Source organism: Nycticebus coucang, chromosome 11, assembly GCF_027406575.1.
Source record: "Nycticebus coucang isolate mNycCou1 chromosome 11, mNycCou1.pri, whole genome shotgun sequence".
Lineage (NCBI taxonomy): Eukaryota > Metazoa > Chordata > Mammalia > Primates > Lorisidae > Nycticebus > Nycticebus coucang.
The window spans coordinates 69,050,318-69,075,795 of record NC_069790.1 but is presented as its reverse complement, the minus strand read 5'-3'; the positions used below and the strand labels follow the sequence as shown (position 1 = coordinate 69,075,795).

At 38.3% G+C, this 25,478-nt stretch overlaps 1 protein-coding gene across 3 annotated transcripts in view; it reads right to left on the bottom strand.

Moving 5' to 3' along the window:
* The window catches only part of CACNA2D1 (calcium voltage-gated channel auxiliary subunit alpha2delta 1), a 537,856-nt gene extending 512,700 nt beyond the window's left edge, over window positions 1-25,156 (bottom strand). Inside the window, exon 1 of one of the 3 annotated variants that reach the window (XM_053553458.1) lies at window positions 24,573-25,156. In XM_053553458.1, the coding sequence (XP_053409433.1) occupies window positions 24,573-24,667 (95 nt within the window). In that variant the 5' untranslated portion in view covers window positions 24,668-25,156. The remainder of the gene's footprint in view (window positions 1-24,572) is intronic. The other 2 variants (XM_053553462.1, XM_053553459.1) reach the window with 2 other exon arrangements.
* Between the last annotated feature and the right edge of the window lie 322 nt (window positions 25,157-25,478).

The window sequence follows — 25,478 nt, the reverse complement described above, 5'->3', positions numbered from 1 at the left end:
CCTTCGGGAAATTCACAGATCTCCAGGAACAGGGAATTTTACCCCTGTGCATTTGACTATACAGTTACATAATTACACTTCCTGCTTCACCAAGCACTAAATTTAACAGCTTAATTTAGAAAATATTTTGAACTACCCAATTTACCTGTTTTAACAGCATACCTGTTACCAGGGATTAATGAATAAAATTCACTGATGTGACAAAGCATTAGCAAAATGCAAACACCGTCTCAGGATAAAGAGAGTGAGCCAGAATTAGACATCACTGGCAACAGACACACACAGCACGGGTCAATTTATCCTGCAGATTCAACTGCATATTTGCATTAAAGCAAAACCTCAGATTAGTGATTTTCAACCAGGGGTGATTTTGATACCCCCACCCCAATGCCCACCCCCTGGAGACGCTTGATAATGTCTGGAGACATTTTTGAGTTTCCAGACTTGAGGAAGGTACTACTGGCATTTACTGGGTAGATGCGGAAAAAAAAACAAAAATGCTGCAAAGCATCCTACAAGGCAGCTACCCACTTCCAAGAACTGTCTGATCCTAAATGTCCATAGTGCTGAGCTTGAGATCCCTGCATTAGGTCCTGCGGAAAACTGGCAGTTTCTTATAAATTCCATGTGGTAACGTTATGTCTCATAGGTGCATTTTAATCAGCAGTCCCCAGTCTTTTTGGCACCAGAGACTGGTTTTGTGGAAGACAATTTTCCCATGGACAGTGTGGGGTGGGGGGTAACTTCAGGATGAGTCAAACACATTACATCTCCACCTCAGATCACTGGGCATCAGTTTCTCAAAAGACGCGTGTAACCTAGATCCCCGCCTTGTGCAGCTCACAGTGGGGTGCACGCTTCTAAGAGAATCTGATGCCGCTGCATATCTGACAGAGCGCGGAGCTCAGGCGGTGATGCAAGTGACAGAGAGAAGCTATAAATACAGAGGAAGCTCTGCTCCCTGGCCAGTGTCACCTCCTGCTGTGAGGCCCAGTTGCTAAAGATATGGAGCCCAGGGGTTGAGGACTGCACCTTTGTTTGTTCGTTTGTTTGTGACAGAGTCTCACACTGTTGCACCACAGTTGAGTGCCCTGGTGTCACCATAGCTCACAGCAACCTCAAACTCTTGGGCTCAAGTGATCTCTTGCCTTGGCCTCCCGAGTAGCTGGGACGACAGAAGCCCACAACAACACCCAGCTAGTTTTTCTGTTTTTAGTAGGGACAGGGTTTTGCTCTTGCTCAAGCTGGTCTCCAACTCCTGAGCTCTAGTGATCCACCTGCCTCAACCTCCCAAAGTGCTGGAATTACAGGCGTGAGCCACCACACCCATCAGGACTGCAGTTTTAACAGAAATTAATAGTTATTTTCAGTCAAGTTTCTCTGATAGAAAAATTACAATTACAGATTGTCACCAAGTACTATAAAATTATTATGAAGTACAGCAAATACTATAAAATTGAAATAATCTAACATTCACCATGCTGCGTCTAATTCAGGAAAGGATTGGTCAAAATTATGAATGACCTGGTATCTTCCTAGTATTTACAAAATACAAAACTAAATTGCATGTAATATTAGTTGAAGATTCTAAAGACCTCTTAATTTTCAATTTCTACCCATTATCAACTCATGATGTGGATTCCTTTTTAACATAAAATTCGTCCTTCTTTTAATTCACCACATCATGAAGGTCAGAAACAGAACCACTCTCATTGTCAGATAAAAGCAGGAGAAAAGTATTCAGAAATGTACTTAACTAGATATGAGATAGAAAGCCAGTTCTGTCTCTTAAAAATGCTAGGATATCTTGTCTGTGATACACTTTAAAAGGAATAATTGCTTTAAGTGTTTTGAAGTCCTTGCCACATCATTAAACAATAACAATCTTGCAGAGTACTTGTCTGTGATAAATTTGTATTATGTTTTACATGGAAGAAATTTTGACCTTCAATCCAAATGACAAAAATAGGAAAATTGTAACAAGCAGGAAAAAAAAAAATCAGGCCACACTTTACTGTTGGTTATCACTTAGTTCTCTAACTATATCACCCAACCATCGTTTACAGTTCTTCACGTCCTTCAAAACATCTTTATCCTTCCTATCTTAATGGTCTACTCCTCCACAATGCTGGTATTCAGTGATCTATAATTTTTATAAAATAGCATTCTTGCTTTATTATTACAAAATACCATACACAGAATAGTTCTTCCATGGCTATGCTCAGCTTATCCTAACCACTTTATCATGCACCTCTGATATCTATCTAAAATGATAACCTTTTTTTTTTAGAACAGAATCCAAAGTTCTAAGGAGATAGTATCTGATGTTAGAAAAGGGAAAACACCAAGAAACCATTCTTTTAAAACCTTCTCCATGGCTGTACACCAGTGTTTTTCAACCTTTTTTATCTCACAGCACACTTGAACCTATCGTTAAACTTTCATGGCACATTAAATTATGTTGATCAAAAAAAGAAACAAAGAATAAAGAAGAAAAAGAATATACTTGCTGTGCTTTGAACTTCTTTCAAAAATAATGTAATTGCCTGGGTGCAGTGGCTCATGCCCATATTCCTAGCACTTTGGGAGGCCAAGGCAGCTGGATTACCTGATCAAGACGGAAACCCTGTCTCTACTAAAAAGAAAAACTAACCAGGGATAGCAGCACCTGCCCATAGTCCCAACTACTCGGGAGGCTCACACCCAACAGTTTGAGGTTGCTGTGAGCTGTGATGCCAGGGCCCTCTACCCAGGGCAACAGAGTGAGACTATCTCTCAAAATAAAGATAGTTATAGCAATAAACAATAACAAGATTAATACTATTTAAAAATTTTTGTCGCATGTCTAAGATGCTTTCATGGCACACCAGTTGCAAATGGCTGCTCTATGCTGACACAATGGTGAAGCAGCTTTCAGAAGCAGAGACCTCAGGAGTCCCTCTTGCAGAGACCCCAGAAGTCCCTCTTCTGACATGTGTTTGGCAGCTTCAATCACAAGTCAGAATACAATGACAGAGAAATCCTCTCTTTAAAAATATAGTCTGCATTTAAGTGGTCTACATGTTAGAAATTCATTTGTGCTAATAAATTCCTTTTAAGATGATATCTCTAGAAAGAGTCTGTTTTTCCAGTGGTTTGGGAAAGAAAGGTTCCTTCAAATTTGGGGAGTGGTCCATGAAGCATAAAAGCAGGGATCTGAGCAACTAAGGAAGAGCTTGTGGGTCCTTAACCCCAGGAAAGAAGTCAACATCACAGAAAAACGGCAGGGACATAGAGGTAGAGGGACACAAAGCCAAATTTCAACACAGTTGGCGATTGCTCCCTATGCTACCAAAAATGCTCGTGCCACTTCCAAGGTGCTGACATGAATGTAGTTAACTCAGAACGAATGCATAAATTACCTTCAAGCACAATCTCATTGAAAAGGAGGACAGTCAGGCACAAGAAAGAATAACCCAAAGAATTTCACTTCAGGACCACTAAGGTCAAGAGTACGATCTTAATGCACAGATACCTGGGAAAACAATCGCGGTGTCATAAAATTTCCACGATGCAGCCAATGTTTCAGTGGCCTCATCCACGTATATTCTTTAAACATAATTTCCCTTCTTCTTGCCCCACGTGGCCTTATGAAAAAGGCCTAACCGACCTCTAACCAAAGCTGTTCACAAAGAAGATAATACTAACTTTTAGACGTGAGGTTTATGAGATAATGACATCTCGTTCTAAATGCTTATGCCATATTTTTGGCCAAATTACAAATAAATTAAAATATTCATATGTAAGGATCATCTTGCTAAGATGCTTTAAATGATATGCATGTAAAATGTAATAATAATTACTGTTTTATTGTAATAATTAACAATAAAGGTCACTAAGGTGTTGGACCATTTCTATTAGTAGGATGTTGGCAGATTTCTCTTTGAATCACAACCTCCACATTCTCTTTCTCGAAGGGGATTTTCAAAACACATAAAAAACCACCATAACTTTCACTAGTTGAGATCCCTGAAGTTATGTTATAGAGGAAATTTATCAATAAGGTGTTTTTGTGAGCTTATCCTGAAAATCACTTACAAGGCAATCGCTACTATAGGAAATGTAGCAAAACTGTGTCTGGCACAGTCAATGTTGGTATTCCTCTTGACCTGACATCCTAACTGTCATCTAGGAAATACAGCCTCTTTACAAAAAGATCTAGTTTTAATTTTATTAGTTTTAAGTGACCCACTGAAAATCAAGTTAACAACCCTGCAAAAGAGTCTTAAAACACTTAACTCTGATTTTCTAGGAAACTAGCTTATCTCAACAGTTTGGAAAAACTCTATGAAAGAGTCCTTGAGACAACTGTTCAGCAGTAAGTGTGTAGTGACATATAATTTAGAAGGGACTACATGGAAAGGCATTTAAAAAAAAACAGAGCAGGTGATCTTGTAATAGTCTACCATATAACTTAACATGCCTCAGTTTCATCAAGTAAAATCCTATATGAAGTATAAGAACTCTGTTGGCCACGAGGCCATCAGAAAAATCTTCAAAAAGTAGAAAATAACAAAATATGGTTTGTCAAACATTTTTTTCATACATTTATAATTCTCATGTGCATAGCAGCTGCCTAGGAAGAAAATGGGGTCCACAAAATGAAAAAGTTCTGCAATTCTCATTACCTACCTGCTAACTGAACATTTGAACAAAACGTAAATGGCATGGCCCAGTCCAAACTTTGAAAACTTCTTAATTTCCTTTTGTAAGAATATATCATTTGATTCTAGATGTGCTTCAATACACTAAGAATTATTTATACTTTTACAGTTTGGCAGACACTCTGAGACTTGAATTATCAATGGAGATTTTCATATAGCCTCAGCTCCATATGCCCAATATACTTTATATAGTATTTTTAAGTGAACAGAAACTTAATTCAACCTGCCTCAGGTGTGTGTTAAGATGTTTTCCTCATCAATGAATCCCCAACAATAAAAAAAAAAAGATGTTTTCCTCAAATACAACTTGAACTTTTCCAAACAAATGCAAATGACATAACCTAATCAGAGTTTCCCTTATGTTAATCTGAAATAATTAAAAAGCAGTTTTCATCTTGATTCTCTGATATAAGGTATTTGTGGAATAACAATTTTATACACATACATATCTGTTCTTTGATTGTATACACATATCCCAGAATCCATCAGAAGGAAATAGCTACCTTCACATTAGCTACTTTACTGAAGTGGTCACATAAAGACCATGCAGTCCTCCTTTTTACTACAGTATCAAAATTATTGTCCTGCTATAAGCAAATGCTTCGATTTACAGAAAATAGGAAATGTTCCACAGAGAATACCCTAAAGGCCAAAATTCTGGTAAGGAAGTACAGAATGTAACAGTCAAATAAAGATTATGATTACTTTAAGAAAAATAGCAAAAATAGAACATAAGTGTTAAAATAGAGCATATTATCTTAATGTAAAACAATTTTATGTGAAAAATCTTTTAGTTTTTGTAATGCCATTGTCAAACTCGAAACAATTGTTATCTTTTTTTGTATTTAATTGTTTAATATAGTTTTTTTTATTTTCTCTATACATATACATGTGTTTATTTGGTTTCCAATTAAAAAGGCTTAACATTTAATAACAATAACAATGTTTAAGATAAGGACTAGGAACAAAAACCTCGTAAAGTACGAATGAAGATAAATACATTCAGAAAAGAAATCAGACGATTGCTGCAACGATATATTGAGCAATAAAAATAATAATAATAATAATGCAAAAAAAAGTAACATTCATATTGTCAGATAAGAGTGTGTCTACCATAGAATGCTTTAACTCTGAGGTTCAGTATGGATTCATCAGTTAACCTTCTTATTATTTTTTTTCCAAAGTCTCAAAAAATAGACAACTAATATTTATTAAAAAAAAAGATAATTTCGAAAAACAGATCATGCCAAAACTTACAAACAATAGAAAAAGAAGAAATACTTCAAAATCATTCTACTTTATCTGGACACGTCCGATATTAAAATTAGAAAAAAATATATTATTATAAAGGGAAATTACAAACATATTTCACTTATCAATGAGGCTGCAATATCCTAAACAACATATTAACAAGTTGAATTAAAAATTAATGTTCAAGTAATGTACTTTGGTCAAAGTTAAATCCCATTTATGTGAGAAATAGTGACTAATAATACTCAAATAAATTAAACCAGAACTGCTCTAATTGTGTTCTGCAGATCTCGCCATTCTGTGAACTGTTCCTACACGTCTGCACGAAAAGTACATAAAATGAGACCATTTTAGACACTTTTAAAACAGTTAAAATAGTAATTTTATGGCTGTTCAAGCTAATCATTGAAAACAAGACTTATATTTTGTTTATCTTTTTAAATTTCACTTTCCACTAATTGATTTTCATTCCATTTCGCAAAAAAGTCCATAGGATTGTAATAGAAATAAAATTTACAAAATAAATAAATAAATCGCTCCTTCAGCACAGTTAGTATGGAAAGAACTGAATTAGACAACTACGCTGGCCAGAGTTCTCTGTGTTAGCAAAAGAATTAGTGCTAGAGGTCTAACAAGGTGAATCCTGAACGAATCAGAGAAGCAGCAGCACTCTGGAAACCCGACTAGGTGTGCACACGGCTGAGCAGGGGAGCGCCGCGCAGAAACCCAGGGGCCTCTACCAAGGTAAACTTACTGAGCACCCAATACGTAAGTACTATGTAAAAGCATTTTATCGTGTTTTTTTTTTTTCTTTCAAAAGCAGAATTTATAGCTATTCACTTTAATCTATTCACTGAATAGGAGAAATCATTTGTACTTTATAATAGTGGCATCAAATAAAGAACATTGCCATTCCATGTAGGTGCATATTATTAAAAAATACACACTGTTTAGGATTTTAGAGAATTGTCTAGTTTATACAGGTAGGAAACTGCATATAATTCTAGAAGAGACACAGGTATGCAGCTTAATTTGGAAGGATCTTAATCCTTTACATTTCAAAAGAATGGATTTATAATTTTCTACATATTTATCGACAGTAATGGTATAAGCTGGCTTAGGATTCTTCTTGGTAGAAGGTGGAAAGTTCAGCTAATTCATTATGACAGCACCCTTGATGACGGTGAATGAGCTCGTAGAGTTGACCTTCCTTACAGGGTGGATCAGAACCAATGTGACAAAACATAGTTTACCTGAAGGCCATGACAGGTCACCTAACATTTCAGAGAGTTCCAAAATTCGTGATGTATAAAGAGGGGAGGAAAACACTCTCATGTTTTAGTTTTTGGTGTATTTATGATTTTTTGTCTAACAATAAAATCCATCGTAGGCAGAATTTTAGGATGGCTCTGCTGTCCCCCATCCCTGTCTAACCCACTGTCCTTGAGTCTGAGTGGGGCCTGTGGTCAGGAAGGGATGTCACCCCCATGATTAGGTTATGTCGTATGCCAAAGGTGAGGAGATTCTGCAGATGTAATTAAGATCCCAAATCACTTGATTTTGAGTTAATAAAAAATGAGACTATCATAGGTAGTCTAAATCAGTTAAAAGCATCCCACCACTTTTTCTAAAACAGAGTTTCACTCTGTCACCCTGGATAGAGTTGCAGTGGCATCATCATAGCTCACAGCAACATCAAACTCTTGGGCTCAGAGATCCTCCTGCCTCACCCTCCCAAGTAACTGGGATTTTAGGAGCCCAACACAACACCCAGCTAGGTTTTCTATTTTTATTGGAGACCAGATCTTTCTTTTGTTCTTTCTGGTCTCAAACTTCTAAGCTCAAGTAATCTATTCCCAGAGTGCTAGGAATACAATTTGAAAGCCCTTAAAAGAGGGTCTGAAATCCCCTTTCTGACCAAGTGATTTTCTTCTAATCTTGAAGAAATAAAATGGCCATGTTGTGACAGGACCTTTACTAGGTCCTCAACAACCACATAATCATTAAAGAGAAGCAGAAAGCAGCCCCACAAAGAAATGCAAGCTAGTCAACACCTCAGGGCGGACTGGTGAGACTCCCAACACAGGACGTTCATGGCTCCTCGCCACTGAGACTGGGAGATAATAAATATATGTTGTTATAAACCTAAAGTTTGTGGTAATATGTTACACAGAATAGAAAATATAAAAATAAAATAAATATATACCACCAATTTTAAACCAGAAATTTATTTTAAGTATCTTTATATAAAATGCCCTATGTTGGATTTGATTCATTGAACTTTAAAATAGCGATCAGTCTTTGTATAATCTGATTCACATCTTCTTTTATACATGTTAAGGATTTAATATGGTATTCTAACTTCTAATATTTATTTATTTATTTGTGAGACAGAGTCTCAAGCTGTCGCCCAGGGTAGAGTACTGTGGCATCACAGCTCACAGCAACCTCAGACTCTTGGGCTTAAGCTATTCTCTTGCCTCAGCTTCCCAAGTAGCTAGGACCAAAGGTGCTCACCACAACGCCCGGCTATTTTTGTTGTTGTTGCAGTTGTCATTGCTGTTTTAGCTGGCCTGGGCCAGGTTCAAACCTGCCAACCTCAGTGCATGTGGCCAGCACGCTACCCCTGAGCCACGGGCGCTGCCACTATCTTCTAACATTTAATCACACCATTGCAATTGAAGAGAAGCTAATAAGCTGGGCATAGTGATGGAGGCACACAAAGGATTCTGCACACAAACTTCCAAACTTCAAAATGTCTTATGAGCTCTCCTCTGAGGTCTTCTTGAAAAATTAGAGTCGATTTTTTAAACAGAATAATATAATTTATTTTTACTCCTTCTTAAAAACATTTCATAATATTCATTTATCACTCAAGGTAAGATACGATGTGTTTGTTGCTCATCTTGGAAGAAAAAAGCACCATTCTATGTTACACATAGTAGGGCAATTGTTATGTATACAGTTCTGGGGTTACCATGCTCAGACAGTTTGCAACACTCACTACAAATACATTATCAAGTAAGAACATCTGAGTTTTTTTCTTTCACAGAACCAAAATCATAATGCAGCAATGAACCACAAAGATTATTTTTCTGCACACAAGGTCAATGTTTCTACAAGATCAGTGACTTCTTTATATATTACAGCAAATCCCCCCTTATCTGAGGTTTTGTGATCTGTGGTCCCACTTTCCAGGGCTTCAGTTACCCACAGTCAACCATGGTCCAAAAGTTTTATGGTTTTAAGAAAGAGGGAGAGTGGAGTGGAGGAAGTAGGGAGACTAAATTAATAGAAGTTTTATTACAGTATATTATTATAATGTTTCTATTTTACTATTACTTTTTTAATCTCTCACTATGCCTAATTTATAAATTAAACTTGTTCATAGGTATGTGTATATATAGGAAAAATCATAGTAATATTGGGTTCAGTACTATCTGCAGTCTCAGGCATCCACTGGGGGTGGGGGTGGGGGTCGTAGAATGAACGTCCCTGGCAGATAAGGGGAAATTTCTGTACCTAATACATCCTTTAATCAAATCAAAAAGACATGCGGTACCATACTGCACTGTAATGCAATTTGGTGGCAGCCTCGTGTTTAAAAGGAAGAAAAACACACCAAAGGCACTGAAGGGCTCAAGAACCAAGAAAGGTCTAATTTGCTATTGTAAATAGCAATTATGTAACAACTAAGACCAAATTCTTAAGAAATAACAGTAGTTCGGAGGTGAGCATTTGATGTCAGAAGATCGGAAAGCCAGGAATTCCTCCTCACAAGATGTTAGCAGTGTAGGTCTCCCACCCCGTTAGTGGTAGAAGCAAATAGGAAGGAACCAAGTCACCCGACCACACAAAATTCTCCTGCTTCTCATCAGGTCTTATATGAATTAACATTATTAATTTCTGCAAGAACCCAAGGAGGTTTTCCTATTGAGAATGTTAACTTGTTAAAGTAACCCAGCTAATACATTGTACAGCTGAGTTTTGAACCCACCCTTGTAACCAACCAGGCAAGTTACATGAGAGAATTAAACCTTTATGTCCAAAAGCAGCCATTTTTTAATGAACTGGCTTCTCCTCTATTCCTCTAGAATGTACTAGAATTCTAAGTGCTTGATAGTCATGGGCAAGAATGAAGCTTTGATGACACTCAGCTTGGATCCAATACCCGTTCTAGATCTATTTAAAAGACAGGAGATCTGTGTATCTTGGCCAAGATTTGTTCTAATTTGGTGAACAAAGAGGTTCTGGATCTAATGGGTGGCTGACAAAGCTTGCTATTTCTCCTAGTGCTGTACTACACTACCCAGCCTCCGCCCAAAGGGATGACACACGGCACGAAAAATCTCAAATATAACCTCAGGACACAAGCAAGGGACAATCCGACGCTTTTTGTTTTTTAACTTGGTCCTCCCCTTCCCATGCCCAGGTAAGACTTTCTTAATACGAAGAGAGTGGCCAGACGAGGTGGCTCACACGTGTAATCTAAGCACTCTGGGAAGCTGAGGTGAGTGGATTGCCTGAGCTCACGAATTCGAAACCAGCCTGAGCAGGAGTGAGACCCCATCTCTAAAAATAGCCGGGCATTGTGGCGAGCACCTGTAGTCCCAGCTACTCAGGAGGCTGAGGCAGGAGAATCGCCTAAGTCCAGGAGTTTGAGGTTGCTGTGAGTTATGATGCCACAGCACTCTACTGAGGGTGACACAGTGAGACTCTGTCTCAAAAATAAATAAATAAATTACAAAAAGATTAAGAGATTATTTACAGAAAACCAAGTAATCCTTAATAATCTCCATAGATTCTGCCTGGAGTGGATTGGAATTTCAAGAAAAACTTCTAATTCTAATGGCTCCATAATACAATAAAAGAAGATGACAGAAACTAATATTTTCCAACTTTTGTGCAAAAAACTCAGTGGAATATACATATACAAGTACTTGATGACATCTCATTTAAGCCTCACAATTTCCCAAAACAAGGTAAAGAGTGTGATACTGTTTGTATTACAGAGTATGAAAATGAAACTCAAAGAAATTACTTCTCAGGATCACACAGGCTGTATTGAAGGCAGGATTTACCCATGGGATTTCCTGACTCAAAACCCTGACTCTTCCCACAATACTGAATTGCCACTTTGAATCCTCTGAACTTTGAGAACACAGATTAGTACCATTCTGACTTTACTTAAACATCTACCAACATGCCTGACAACTCTGGGGAACAAAGGAAACAGTATACATTCAATGTGGGATGTGGAAGATACCAAAGAATCAGACTGGACAGATATCTCTCACATTCATTTTGATGTTCCAGTTACTCCTAACATAAAATTTACAATCCTTCCCGGGTTTGACAGCACTCCTGGTTACTACAAAGCATCTTCAGGTTGAATAATGTCTTATAAATACATATTTTCCACATTCACATGACACATCTCAATCTATATGCATTATTTTATTCACTTTATAATTTCATTTCATACAAGTCATAAATATTTAATGTGTATGTATAGCTATATACACATACATACATACACACCCATATAAAAATACATATCTGTGTATGTGGCTTGTGCACGTTTTTTCCTCTGCAATTAGGGCAGGAATGCAGAGGAAACAGAAGGAAAACAAATAGATCCCGGGTAGCCTGTTAACCCCAGCTATGAGTTCCATATGCATATTAAAAGAAGAGAATTCAGAGGCCAATCTGCTTCATTTGTGGAAAAACCCAGACGAGGTAGGACTAAAACCAAGGCGTGCAACCTTCAAATGGCTCCTCTGTCACGGTCCTTAACGCTTGGGGACTCAGCTGGTTTTTAGACATTACACAGACAGGTGGTGTCACCTCTGATAATGGACGGAGATGAATGACCTCATGTTATTACCAGGCATGGTTTGCTCCATGAGGAGTGCCCATTCCCCTGTGTTTATTTATTACCATGGAGGAATAATATAAATTTTAAATAATTTAACCCATATATCAATCCTCTGGGAACTAAGCATCACAGGCACAAAAAAAATTGCCTTATCAAAATTCATTACAATTTCTACATTCATATCAACAGGACAGTCAGGTGTTGGAGACACAACCAGGCGTTTCGTCTGTTTAATTTAGAGCCATCTGTACACCCGCCATTGTGCCCTTCCTCCTAAGCCTCACGTGGCCCATTGTTTAAATCTCCCAACATGTTTACAGATGCAAATTTAAGTTAATTCTAATACAATGGCATGTCAAAGAAGGGTTGGATTTTTTTTTTTTTTTTGTAGAGACAAAGTCTCACTTTACCACCCTCGGTAGAGTGCCATGATGTCACAGGACTCACAGCAACCTCCAGCTCTGGGGCTTTCGTGATTCTCCTGCCTCAGCCTCCAGAGCAGCTGGGACTACAGGGGTCCGCCACAACGGCCGGCTACTTTTTGGTTGCAGTTCAGCCAGGGCTGGGTTTGAACCCGCCACCCTTGGCATATGGGGCCAGCGCCCTACTCAGGGAGCCACAGGCGCCACCCAAGGGTTGGTATTTTTAAAAGTGGCAAACGTTATAAAAATTTATGCATTCTTTTCTATAGCAAACGTCAAAAAAGACTACGAGAAAGGGGAAGATTCCAGAAGCTTGAAAAGTTGCTATGTCAAATGGTTATCATTCCATTGTAATCATTAGTCACAATATTAATATGCAAGTAAATACAAAACATTTATTTTCTCCATGAATCAATTCAAAATTTGCAATAGAAATTTTATGTAAGTATTTTATTTCTACTAACAAGAGAACAGTGTTTGCGAAAGACTCAACTTCATGTATATGTCAAGTGAAAGGGAATAAGTGTAACTAATTATCAGTTGGATGAGTCAAGTGAAAATTGGCCCTTTTTGGTTTGCTCCTGGCAGATTTTTGCTGACTACTGTATCAGTTGCTAAAAATACAACTGCTTTTAGTTTTTCTATCCTGTATTCAACTCCACTTGCAGGGCTGTCCAGCATCATTTCTATAAACATCATGGATAGCTAGCTTTATTAACTTTTAAATATTCTGTTTTGAAGCTGAAACTCTTATCTTTGTTTGAAAATGAGAGGTTATCGGTGGCAAAGTTACGACTTTTAAAAATAGATTGCCTCTCCGGTGGCACAGTTCTCATACAACAGGTGCCGGCTGAAATGTCATGATAAAACACATCAAATACTGAGTAGTTCTGCTTGCTTCGCGCTCCCTCTTGGGACACTGTTTTTGTCCTTACCTAGGGATGTAACTTCACCCGCCCACCCCAGCCCCCTTGCATTCCACTGCATCTGCTTTCCTGTCCTTTTTAGGATGAAAGGTGACAGAAGATTCAGGAAGAGACATTTTTAAAGCCACTAAGCATCACTTTTCCCATTCATTTCAAATTTTTCTCATGGCCCAAATGATATATTAGCACAATAATCTAGCTCACTAGACCACAGTCATCCATTTTCACGATCCCTCAAAGGCAGGAAAATCACACAATGCGCAAATAATACAGCTTGGGCATTAAAGGGTCCTTCAGAGTTCCCCGTGCATTCTTTTATTTGACCCTCACAATAACACTAAGATGCAGGATGCATGGACATTATCCATGTTGCACTAACAAAGAAAACAAGGCTGAGAGTCAGTTCTGCGGCACTTCACATTGACTCCTTCTCCCCACAATCTTATTGCCAGAATACGCAGCCAGGTGAGATCATGGAGGCTAATGCTGCCAACCTCCTACAAAGGGCCACAAATACAGCAGGTAAGTGTCGGACTCTGTTTCTAAGGAAATTCAGAAAAGTTCTTCATAACTTAAGCTTAAGTTCCTCATTTATAGAACAGAGATGATAATAATATGTATCTTAGAGGACTAGCTTGAAAGCTAGATGGATTATAAAACATTAGAAACTGGAGGGTATTAATTCACAGCCCCTGGCATATAGGTACAGGAGCTTAGAAATGTTAGAAAGCAATATTATGATAACTGAAGGATGATTGTTAGTAATTACTCATGTTCAGACACTCTGTAGACAGAGACATCAAAATCAGCTCAGATAAACCGAATCCTACAGGAGAGAAAAAAGAGCAAAGTCACAAAATGCAATAAATAGCTCTCCCTGACTTTCCCATCTTTTGCCACAAACCGCAAGAATGGTTTTCCACACTGCCATGGCACCAGCGAGATCAAGACTGATTCTTAGATCTACTGGCATTTACAGTCTAACCATTCATTTATTCATCTTGGAAACTCAGGGAACTGCTATGATGGCAGCTGCCACTAATTTCTACACCTTCAGGAGACCTCGGATGCTTCAGCAAGGGTTGACTGGGGACATGCTTTGCAGGAATATTCTGTCAGCGGTTTTTGGATTGAGGTGTGTTTGTTTGTGTAGTGACAGTGTCCTGCTATGTTGCCCAGGCTAGACTCCAACTATTGGCCTCAAGGGTTCCTCCCACCTCAGCCTCCCCAGTATGTGGGGCTGTAGGTGAGCCACCAAACCCAGATCCCAGTGCTCTGTTGCTTTATCAAGACTGTCATTTTGTTTACTTGACAAAGATTTGTTTCAATTCAAACTTCTGCACTCCACAATAGGAGGTGGGAAGCATCAACACTGTGAGGCAGTAAACCGCCACTGTCTGCCCAAAATCAACCCATAATGCTAAATTTTCAAGAGAAAGAACTATTTGTTCTCTGTTTCCTTTTCAATTATACTATTGTAACATCTTTCTATAAAAGTGAATAAAATCTATTGACATCTTATAAAACCACGTGGATCTTCATGATGATAATCTCCTAGGAAAGAAGTGAAAAATAAAGAGAAAAGAAAACCAAGTTGCTGCATCTAGAGATAATACAGTGGTGAAATGGAGCCTTGTTACTACCAAGTTTAAAAAAAAAACAACTCGAGATTTGAGTATTACTAATGTGTACATATTACATTTCTGAATCATGTCATTTCTTGTTGAGAATGGAATTCATCATCTGAATCATTCCTCCAAAGACATATCTAGTAAATTAGAATTGTATCCATCCTTTGTTCCAACCATCTGCTTTAATTCTCAAGGCTGCTTCATATTTGAAAAGTTACTTTATAAGACATTGTTTCACTCACCATCCCTTCCACACCTGACTGTCACAAGTCATCCATCAGTTCTGGCCTCTCTCATAGTTTACACCTGTCTGCCATTTGGTCTTCTCCCTCTGTTATATTCACATCTCCCCTCTTTTATTTAGTTGTCCGTACAACCTTACCCACCCCAGATCCCCGGAGCCTTTTTCCAAGAATTGCTTCTTCCTCCATTCATGGTAACAGCGACTGGCCTTTTGGACCAGGTGGGGATTAGTAACCCAAACTTTGCCAAGTACAGTCTCTTTTCTAAACCTCATCTCCAGGAAACAACTGAAAGGGCTACAGATGGCCATCTGGTCTGTACTCAGACTATCAACTTATCTTCTTTTGGAGCTATCTTTTGGACTAGGATTCGAGACTCAACTGGTTCAAAGCTTCAATAAAGAAAATATAATTGTTTCCAACCATGTGACACTGTGAGTGCTGAGAAGCAGAAAAATGCCAATTAGCAAAGGAAAGAGGAGAAAGAGGAGGTGACAGAGAGAAAAGCGGACGTGAGAGATGTTCCTGGTGGCAGTTTCACCTTTGTCTGTAACTCTTAGCACTGAAGAAAAAGGTGCGAATGTTGGTGCTGTTGAGTTCTTGACCTCAACTCCCATGATTGTTTATCCAGCTCCACTACCATTTAAAAACATTTCCATTTTTGGTTTAAGACAGTCCCATGGTTCATACTTCTTGCAATCTTAAATGACTTAACAATAACTTCTATTCTTAAAATAAATCAAAAGAATCCAAAATCGTTTAACCCATCTTCTTATGAATTTACTCTCTCTTTTTCCTCATACTGCCAAATGCCTGGAAAGAACTCTCTGCACTTGTCTTCATATCCTCAACTTCTACCTACTCAACTCCGCTGCTGAAACTAGGCTTCTGTCCCCACACTCGACTGAAACTGCTCTTACAGAAAATGGCCTGACGACTGCCTCACAGGAGTCATCTCATTTGACCTCTTGCAAAAGGGAACTGTAGGTCAAGGCTCTTCTTTTAAAATTCACAGTGTCTGTCATAGTAGATATAAATAAATATTAGCTAAATAAATGAATGAATCCTTTCCTCTAGCTTCAAAGATACTGCTCTCTGAATTAACCTTCAAACTCCCTTCAGATACATATCTCTAAGGGTCTAACCAACATGTACAAGACACTGCAAACTGAAATGTCCAACAGTGAACCTACCACCCTCAGCCCCAGCATGAACCCGAGTTTCCTCCTGTGTTCTCTAGTCTATGAAGTTTAATGAAACATCATCTACCTGTTATCTCCAACTCTTTTCTCTTCCCGATTCCTTAAATCCCATAACCACAAAGACCTGACATTTTACTTCTAGAGGTGTATTTCACACTTGCTTTGCTTTCTCTCTGCCACTTCTAAGTCATTAGGCTTCTCTCATTCAGTGAATCCTATTAAAGCATAGTAAGTAGTCTCGCTACCTCTGAATCAAATACCAGCTCTCTTTTATCATGCCTTCTACAAATTATGATTCAAATCTATTACTATTATTATTATTATTTTGAGACAGAGTCTCACTCTGTTGCCCTGGATAGAGTGCCATGGCATCATTGTAGCTCACAGCAACCTCAGTCTCTTGGGCTCAAGAGATCCTCGGCCTCAGCCTCCCAGCTATTTTTTTTGTTTTTGTTTTCTATTGTTAGTAGAGATGAGGTCTTGCTCTTTATCAGGCTAGTCTCAAAGTCATGAGCTCAAGCAATCCAACAGCCTCAGCCTCCCAGAGTGCTAGGATTATAGGCATGAGCCACCGCACCCGCCCTATAATTTTTTTTCATTGAAAAGTCTCAACAGGACGGAGTCCATCGCAACATAGGATGGAGTCCAAATTTGTTTTGGTATGCAAAGTAGAGATACAAAAATACCTATCTCCTCCTGGGTTCCGAATGCAAGGGATTTATAACCTAGACTCAAACCAAAAGTCCTACCAACATCTTTTTTATTTTTTTAATTTCAGATTAACATGACAGTACAAATAATTAGGTTACAATATTCGCATTGGTTAGGTAAGGTCCCTGCTGTCGTTGTGTCCCACCAACATCTTTCCCCACCCAATAGCCCTATGGCAAATTAAGAACAGATGATGTTTCTTCAAACCGTGTTCCTTCCGCATGCAATGTACTTTTTCTCTGGCCATGCTCCGATGCATCTCAACATTTCAATGTCAGCTTGGAGCAGAGCATTTCTTCCTTGGGACTCTCCTTCCTCAATTTGTATTTTCAACATGTAGCTCACTGCAGTACAAAATTTGAAATGAGTAGTACTAATTGCATTAATTGTTGAATTACATCTGTGATATTAAAAATATTTGAAGCAGGAGACATTAATAGAGACCATGTAATAGAGATAGTCCTATTTCTAAAAGTGAGATGTACTATTTAGAGGCCTAAATAGTCTTAAGTGCTGCCTAGGAGTCTATCCACCTGCAAGTTATTTTACTGCTTGTAATCTAATGGGAAAAAAAATTTACTAACATAATTTCTTTCTTAATGATTAGTACTTAAATAGTACTTTTAATAAAATATGATACTCATGTTTCTTATCCAGTCAGCCATTTCCCTTGGAGATAAGAATTTCTAAGAACTTCTGTATTTTGAGATCTAGACAATTTGTTTTCTTTAGTCCCTAAACTGAATTTCCATATCTGAATATTTAGGTCTTTCAAAATGAATATTATGTTTAGGAAGCAGCATTTCCAGTACAACCACCTGTATGTGGGAAATGGGAAAAAATGAAGAAATTAAGAAAATAACCGATAGCTACCTTGAGCATCTTTAATGTAAATTCGCACCACCTACATCTGAGAGTTTCTTTCTTTGCCCCACTTACACATTCATTGGTGCCCCAGCAACTCCACCATAATGCCTGTTGATCACTTTTTTAATTATAAAACGAGAGATCTTCCTTCACAGTGTGACTGAGCCCATTTATTTTATAGAGCCATTCCTCTTTGTATTCTCAAAACAAGGAATTGTTAATATCTAACCATCCCTTTATATAACCTGACAATATGCACCTTCGATAAGAATGATTTTATTACCTCTTTCCCCTCTTTTCCCTAATCATTTTCCTCACAGTATTGGGCAAATGCCAAAAGAAACAATTGTCTAGAGTAACAATTTTAGTGTGTGGATTTCATATTACACATTTACTGGAGTATCATAATCCCTAGACAGTTTCCCTGGGAGGGTAATGTCTGGCACTAAGAGAAGGTTCCTCTGAAACAAGAGCAGATCAAATAAAAAAGACCCAAAATTGAGTTCTGATCACAAGGAACGTTGGAGAAAACAAAAAATGCCCCCATTTTGATTTGATATTATAAGCAAATAGTAAAAAATTATGATCAATAGTAAAAAATTATGATTAATTGTATGTGTGTATGAAAGAGAGAAACTAAGAATGAATTATTTGAGTAAAAGAATATAGGGATTACTTTTCCTCATTTGCCAGGAGACTACCATCGTAAATTTCTCAAGCAAAAGAACTTCAAATAGACAGTAAGATTACCCCCAAATCTGAAGCATTTAAAATGGCCAACATCATTATTTTCTACTGCCATAATTTCTAGTTTAAGTTTTCTTCCATTTATGATATAGAATTTTAAATGCATCCTAATTTTTTAAATCTACAGAGCATATGGTTTAAAAAAAATCAGCAGAAGCAAATGTTAAAATAACATTTAGCCAGAAATATCCCACATTCATATTCAAAGGGAACTTCAAATATTGCTTTATACATAACAGCCTGATTCTAAATTATTGAAATTAACAATAAAAAGTGTACCGGTTTGTTGAGGCTGCAATGTCAGTCTTTTCCTTTTTCATAATCTGTACAAATATGTAGAAAAAAATTAAAGGAGCAATGGCCACTTTTTTGGCTCATTTTTTGAAATTGCTTGAAGTCGTTTATTCCTAGGACTCAACTACTACAAAAGACGTAAAGCCTGCAAGAGACACCTAGAAGTTTGTATTTTATGAATAAAACTGTAAAAGCTATGCAAAACTGCCTTCATTCCTAAACATCCCATCAACAAATACGTTTGTTACAAATTTCAAAGTATACCGTATCTAAACAGCAGAAATAAAATCTCTTAATGTGTAAAGAATTTAATAGACGCCCAATATTGAAGCGCAACAGTTTCATTCTCATGCTTGTTTTATTTAAAAGATGGCAAAACTATCTTTAGAAGCAATTTTTTTGTTACTTATTAATTTTGTTGATAATTCATCTCTATAAGACTAGAACATTTTCAAATTGCTTTTGTACACAGTATCTCATTTGATAGTCTTGACTAAATGTTCTTGAATGCTGGTGTTATTAAAATACTTTGAATGACATTTTACCCTGAAAACAGCTGTGAATTGACAAAAATCTTAAAGTATGCACGCTTGTTAATAAACTTACCTTACGGGGGTTTTACTACCTTAGCAAACCACTTAAACTTTAATATAATATGTGTATATGTATATATGTATATTAGCATGCACAGAAGAAATTATCTGTTAAATGGATCACCACTACGGTATACCAACGAGAGACGTTAGCTAATCATTCCAGTTAATATTTTAGACCCTCAAGGAACAGATAGTAAAAATAGTATTCTTCACAAAGTGCTACCTGTTTTACCCAACTGACAGGGAAGTCAATTGTCCTATTCTGGCAACTCTGCAACAGTGTAACACAACCATTTTCATGTTTTAGTGCACACACACACACAAGAATGAATCATATCTAAGCTACACAGTTGGCCTTCACAGCCCATTCCATGTTTTCTGGAAAGCAACTTATGAAAGTCATGAGCACAGTTGGGGTCCTGCTCGTTCACAGACAGTCCATGAGAGGAAAGATTGGTTGATACACTAAGTGACACAGGGCTTGATGCACTCCCTAAGCCTTAAGCAAATGTCAAGTGGACATAATACAACAAAGTTTGGTCCCTAACAGTAAGCAGCTGACATGCTTTTTGAAGTACTACCATAGACAGCTCTTTTTATTAAACATAATGGAATATTGTCATTTTAGTAACAATAAAATACTGTTTAGAAATCCTAAAACAAATTCTGATTTTTTTTCAAAACTGTTTATAACTGTTTAAGTTCACACATGTAAGACAATAACAGAGATCAACAAATTGCAAGATTTGCCTAAAATTATTTGTTTCCCCATTTAAATCTCCCCTATAAATAGTTTGAACCCACATGCTAGGAAATCAGATTTTGTGTCAAAAGAACAGATGACTTTGTGGTATGTTTGTATCTGTATTGATAATGAGGGAAAAGAATAGAAACCTCAGAGTAGGTGTTTTACGTAATGAATATTCCCGAAAGTACGTAAATTAAATAATGTAGTTTATTAGGGGCACAATTTTTTTAAGTCATCTCAAAGTTGTCAAAATGCATTGTTTCTTCTGTAGATATACTCCTAAATGCAAACGCTAAATTTGAATATATGATTTGCATGTGTTGTTTATGTTTTTGCAAAACCTTACTATGTGTAATTTGTAGAAGGAAGAGTTTTTATTGCTATATTTATCAATGTTGTAAAAGTAATAGAAAGATGTCTATGCAGCCAGGCTTCTTGGAAGGAAGACAGAGGGAAAGTTTTTATCTCTTTTTAAAATGAACCACCTGCTTTACTTTCAAGTTTTATATATATTTATTAAATTACAATTAAATTAATGAAAGCCGTGAAGAAAAGACTACAAGGGCATATTTTATTTCCTTTTTTATAAACCATAATAAGCTTAGATTTTTGTATCTTACCAAAAATCCTTTTTAAATTATGTTCACATCAGTCTACCTAAATGCTTATTCAAACGTCAATCCAAATAGCTACATGCATGCCTATGTATAACATTAATAAATTTAACACTATAGGACCACTTACATGGAAAAATAAAGCTAATGTTACATATTTTTAAATATACACCTGTGGAATAATAAATGCTACCATGTGGTTAAGCAGAGGACAAATTAAACACATGAAAAAGAAATTTATTAACAGGCATTGTTTTTAGGTTTTATTTTACATCTAATATTTTATCTCATATTTAACATATGGCACATTTTCCTCTATGTAGTATGTGAATAGTAATTGCTGAACTCCAGTGAGAATAATTGTGTCATTTCTAATGCTTGGGATAGGTAACTATTCCAAATTCATGACATACAAATTTCTTTTCTATATCCTTGAATATAAACCTGTCTAATCACAGAAAAAACTTAATATCATACACATTTAAAGCCAAAACTATTCTTTCATGAGATTATATGCTTACTTACTGTAGATATCTAGAATTATTAGTTATATATTTATATCGTTATATAGTTCACTTTAAAATCTCCCTAAACAAATATGCTCTCAGCCAATTATTGTTGACTGGCATTTTGATATGACTGACATAAAAGTTTAAGATGAATAATAGTTACTACTGCAATGCTTTCAAAAAACTGGATTTGTAAAGAGGTTTCAAAATTTACAACAAATTTAAATTAACATTATAATACTAGCCATCACACATGTAATCCTGAATTTTAAAATGGAAGTGTTTTAAAATATGTTTGGAGCAATCATTTCTAGCACAAGAGAGCTCCCCTTTTGGAAAACTACATTTTAAAACACAGTGCAGCACGAGCATGCTATGGCATGAAAAGACTGTATTTTCCGCTTACTTGTAAAGCAGTATGTATTAGGTTTATTGCTACCACATATTTAGGTTGCACACCTTATGGAAACAAACATTTCCAAAAGGAACACCTACCCCAGAGAAACAACTGTATCAAAATCCCTTTATCTGGAAAAAAAAAACAACAACATTATTTTAGTGTTAGAATAGTTCCACTATTACTTTAATACAGGAAAATATGCCATGTTAGGTATGTATTACTAGAGAAGAGAAAACAAAAGAAGCTATTTCAATTAATATGTGATTTGTTTTTATTATAATACATTTTATAGTATTTCACATTACTGTAAACCTTTCATATTACTGTAAATACTACCCAGAAAAAAACTGAAATTCTAATTCTAATTCAAGTCCAACGACAATTACTGCATAATTAATTTACTGTGTGATGGCATGTTCTTTTTCTGATGATGATAAAAACTTGGGTTACTTTTTCACTGAAAAATAAAATTGTAAAAAAGAAACCAAAAGAAAGTTACTAATGATTTCCAGAGAAATTTACATAGTGAAGCATAATTTGCCTTTAGTGACGACTACAGTCTTTGAACTCAGTTTTTACAAACTTGAATTTTTCCCCAAACATTTGAGATTTGTCCTGATTAAACATTGCATATGAATTCTTTTCTTGAAAGAAACGCCAATGGCACTACATCTTGGTGAAATTTATCTCTCCTTTTTTAAATTTCATAAAGTTTATTCAGAAATCTAACCTGAAGTACAAATGTCAACCATCATTTCTCCTTTTCTCTGATGATGTTACCAACTTTTCAAATAAACATCTAAACATGAAGAAGGTTTCCAAAAATATTATTACTATTACCTACAGGAGACTGACTTAGCGCTACAAAATCCTTTATTAAGTTTTTAAGGCATGAAATAATTCGGTTTTATAGAATTTTAAAATGTCTTGAATTTCCATTGTTAAAAAAAATTTCAAATCCTTTCAAAGAAAATAAATTTTAGTGTCCTAATGCCCATTTTTAGCCCACTATTCATTCTCTTTCTTGCCCCTTATAAATCTCTGGCATAAAAATTCAGTTATTTTAATTTTAGAAATGTATTTATTGCAGATGTCCTTCTTACAGTAAGAATTTTTACATTAATATTTTACCATAGTATGTTCAAGAATAAAAGGCTACATTTTGTTGTAGTTTGAAAGGCCATAGTTTTACCCACTGATATGATGATGCATTCCCCCTAAACGATAAAATATTGATGAACTGTCGATTAAAACCACAACATTGTCACTCCTTTTTAAAGAGCTACTTCTTTATTTAACACAAAATGCAAGGGAATCACTTGAGTTCTCAGTTTACAGGCCAACCACCAAAAAGGCTAAAGAAATTAAATAAATAAAAATGTGATTTCTTAGTAAGAGTGAATAATGTGGAGCTATCTTTAGGGTAATTCTTACTTTTTGTGTTTAAAAATACCCGGTTGAAACATTCTGCCAATTAAAGGAAGATCTACAGATGGCATTTACCCTTTTGCTTCGTAACAAAAAGGATCTGCCATCAGTTTTATGGAAGATTATCTAAAGAGGAACATTACTGTAAATCAATGACAAATGTTTGACACTCCCCTTCTCTGGGTGAGAATGTGCATCCTCTAGATTCTTGCACTGACATCTAATGTAATAAATACTCTAAGATGAATCTGAAAAGATAGCTGCAGGGTAAAGACCGCTGTTAGTATCTACCCAAAACTCCAATATTCAGCACTCAGCCAACAAAGGACAGCAAATAATTCCCAGCAGCATAAATAACGGGAAAGCTACCTTGGGCTTTGTTTTTGTTATGTAAAATGCATTAAAGTGACTCATCCACTTAAAGATTACCTACTCTTAGAAGCTTTAAAGTAGCTTCAAAAACCAAAATAAATTCTTTCCCAGAATGCCGAATAGGCTATTCAGTGCATTTTAAAAAAAAAATAATATATATATGTATATATTTGTATGTACCACTGACTTTGACTCTATTTTGCAGCCTAAGAGAGGAGAGAATTAATATTTTTCCCTCCCTTCCTGCAGTGTGACAAGAGCTACCTAAAAACACTGCACTTCCAGAATAGCAGGGAGGTTTTATATATATTTAAAAGTTATTTTAGAAATGTTAAAAATAACAGAAAATTGGAAGAGACTCTGGAAACAGTCCCTCCCCCCAAAGAATAGTTCTCTATTCATTCTAAGAACAGGAACCGAGTTTCTGCTCGCTCTTAGATGTTTCCAATAATGGGTTTAGAAGGCTGGGTCGCGTGGCTCAGTACCTGCGAGCCCCCTGGATGGACAGCCCGCTCCGCCACGGGGAGCGAGCACGCTTCCCATCAGAAAGGCGGTCAAGTGCACCCCGCAATGTGGGGTCTAAACCAGTTAAGGCAGCATTAGCAGTCAGTGTCTTAGAGGCCACTTGCGGGAGACGGCCGCACTACCCTGGCAAGCCTGAAATTACCTTTTGTAAAATACCCAACTAAAACACAACTTTTTAGTGAGCTGGGTTTGATGAGAGCGGGCATCTGGTTGGAAACTTTTTCCCCCACTACAGCTAAACTCTTAAGTCGAGAGAGGATGCTTTCCGAGACGTCGCGGACGTTTCCCGGGACAGCGCGGCCCCGGCCCCAGCGCCCGCGACGCGGGTTCGGTGCGCATTCCAGCCGCGCGCCGCGCGCCTCGCCATCGGCCTCTCCGCAGCCCGGCCCCGCTCGCTCCCCGCCCCCACGGGCAGGGAACCCGGCAACTCGGGACCGTCCCCCATCCCCGGATCCGTCGGCACCCCTGGGCCGGCGCTCCCCGCCCTGCTCGGCCCGTTCACTTACGTGGCGGCAGAAGGGAAGGGCTCCTCCGACGAGGGGCCGATCAGCAAAGATTGGAAAAGTGTCAGAGTCAAAGCCAGCAGGCAGCCAGCAGCCATCTTCGCGATCGAAGATCAATCCCCCTTCCTCCCCAATCCGGGGAAGGATCGGCGCAGGAGCCCGCGCGCGGAGGGGACGGGGCCCAGGCTGCTGCCCGGCCGCGGGCGTCTGGAGGGCCGGCGCGCGGGGCCGGAGCCGGGAGGGCGCGGGGGGCGGCGGGGACCAGGCCGGCGCCGGGGCAGGGGCGGTGGCGGGCGGACCCTCTAGCGCGCGGCCGCTGCTCCGCGCCGCGGCTGCCTCGCCTCCGCCGCCATCAAGGGCGACTTTGGAAACAGACCTGGGCGAGCCCGCCGGCGCTGGCGCGCTCTCTCTCGCTTTCTCTCTGGGTTTGCTCCCAGATTTATTCCCCTGATTGCTGAGGGGAAGGGGGAGGCGGAGGCGGGGGCGGAGGAGGGGTGACGGCGCTGGGGAGGGGTGGGGGCGGATGCAGGGATGGGGGGATGGCAGGCAGAGAGACTTGTGGAAGAGAGAAGCTCCGTCTGGCTTCTCCGGGCAGCCGGAGGGAGGTGGCTGGGGTAGGCAGCGGGAGGGCTGGGCGTCAGCGCGGTCGGGCGGAGACCGGCCGGGAGCAGCCCTCCTTACAAGGCAGAAAGGAACTCCCAAACTCGGCGCCGCTCTGCTCCCGCCGCCGGCGTGCGGAGGGGGAGCGCACCGGCGCGCGGGGCTCCCGGGGGACAGCCAGCCGCCCAGCGGGCATCCACAGGCTGCAAAGGCTCCAGCCAAGTACTTGGCTCTTGTCTCCGGGGGTTATTTTTGCACTTGCGGGCAGCGTTCCGCCAGCCTTCTTCCAGGCGCAGAATCCGCTGCCTG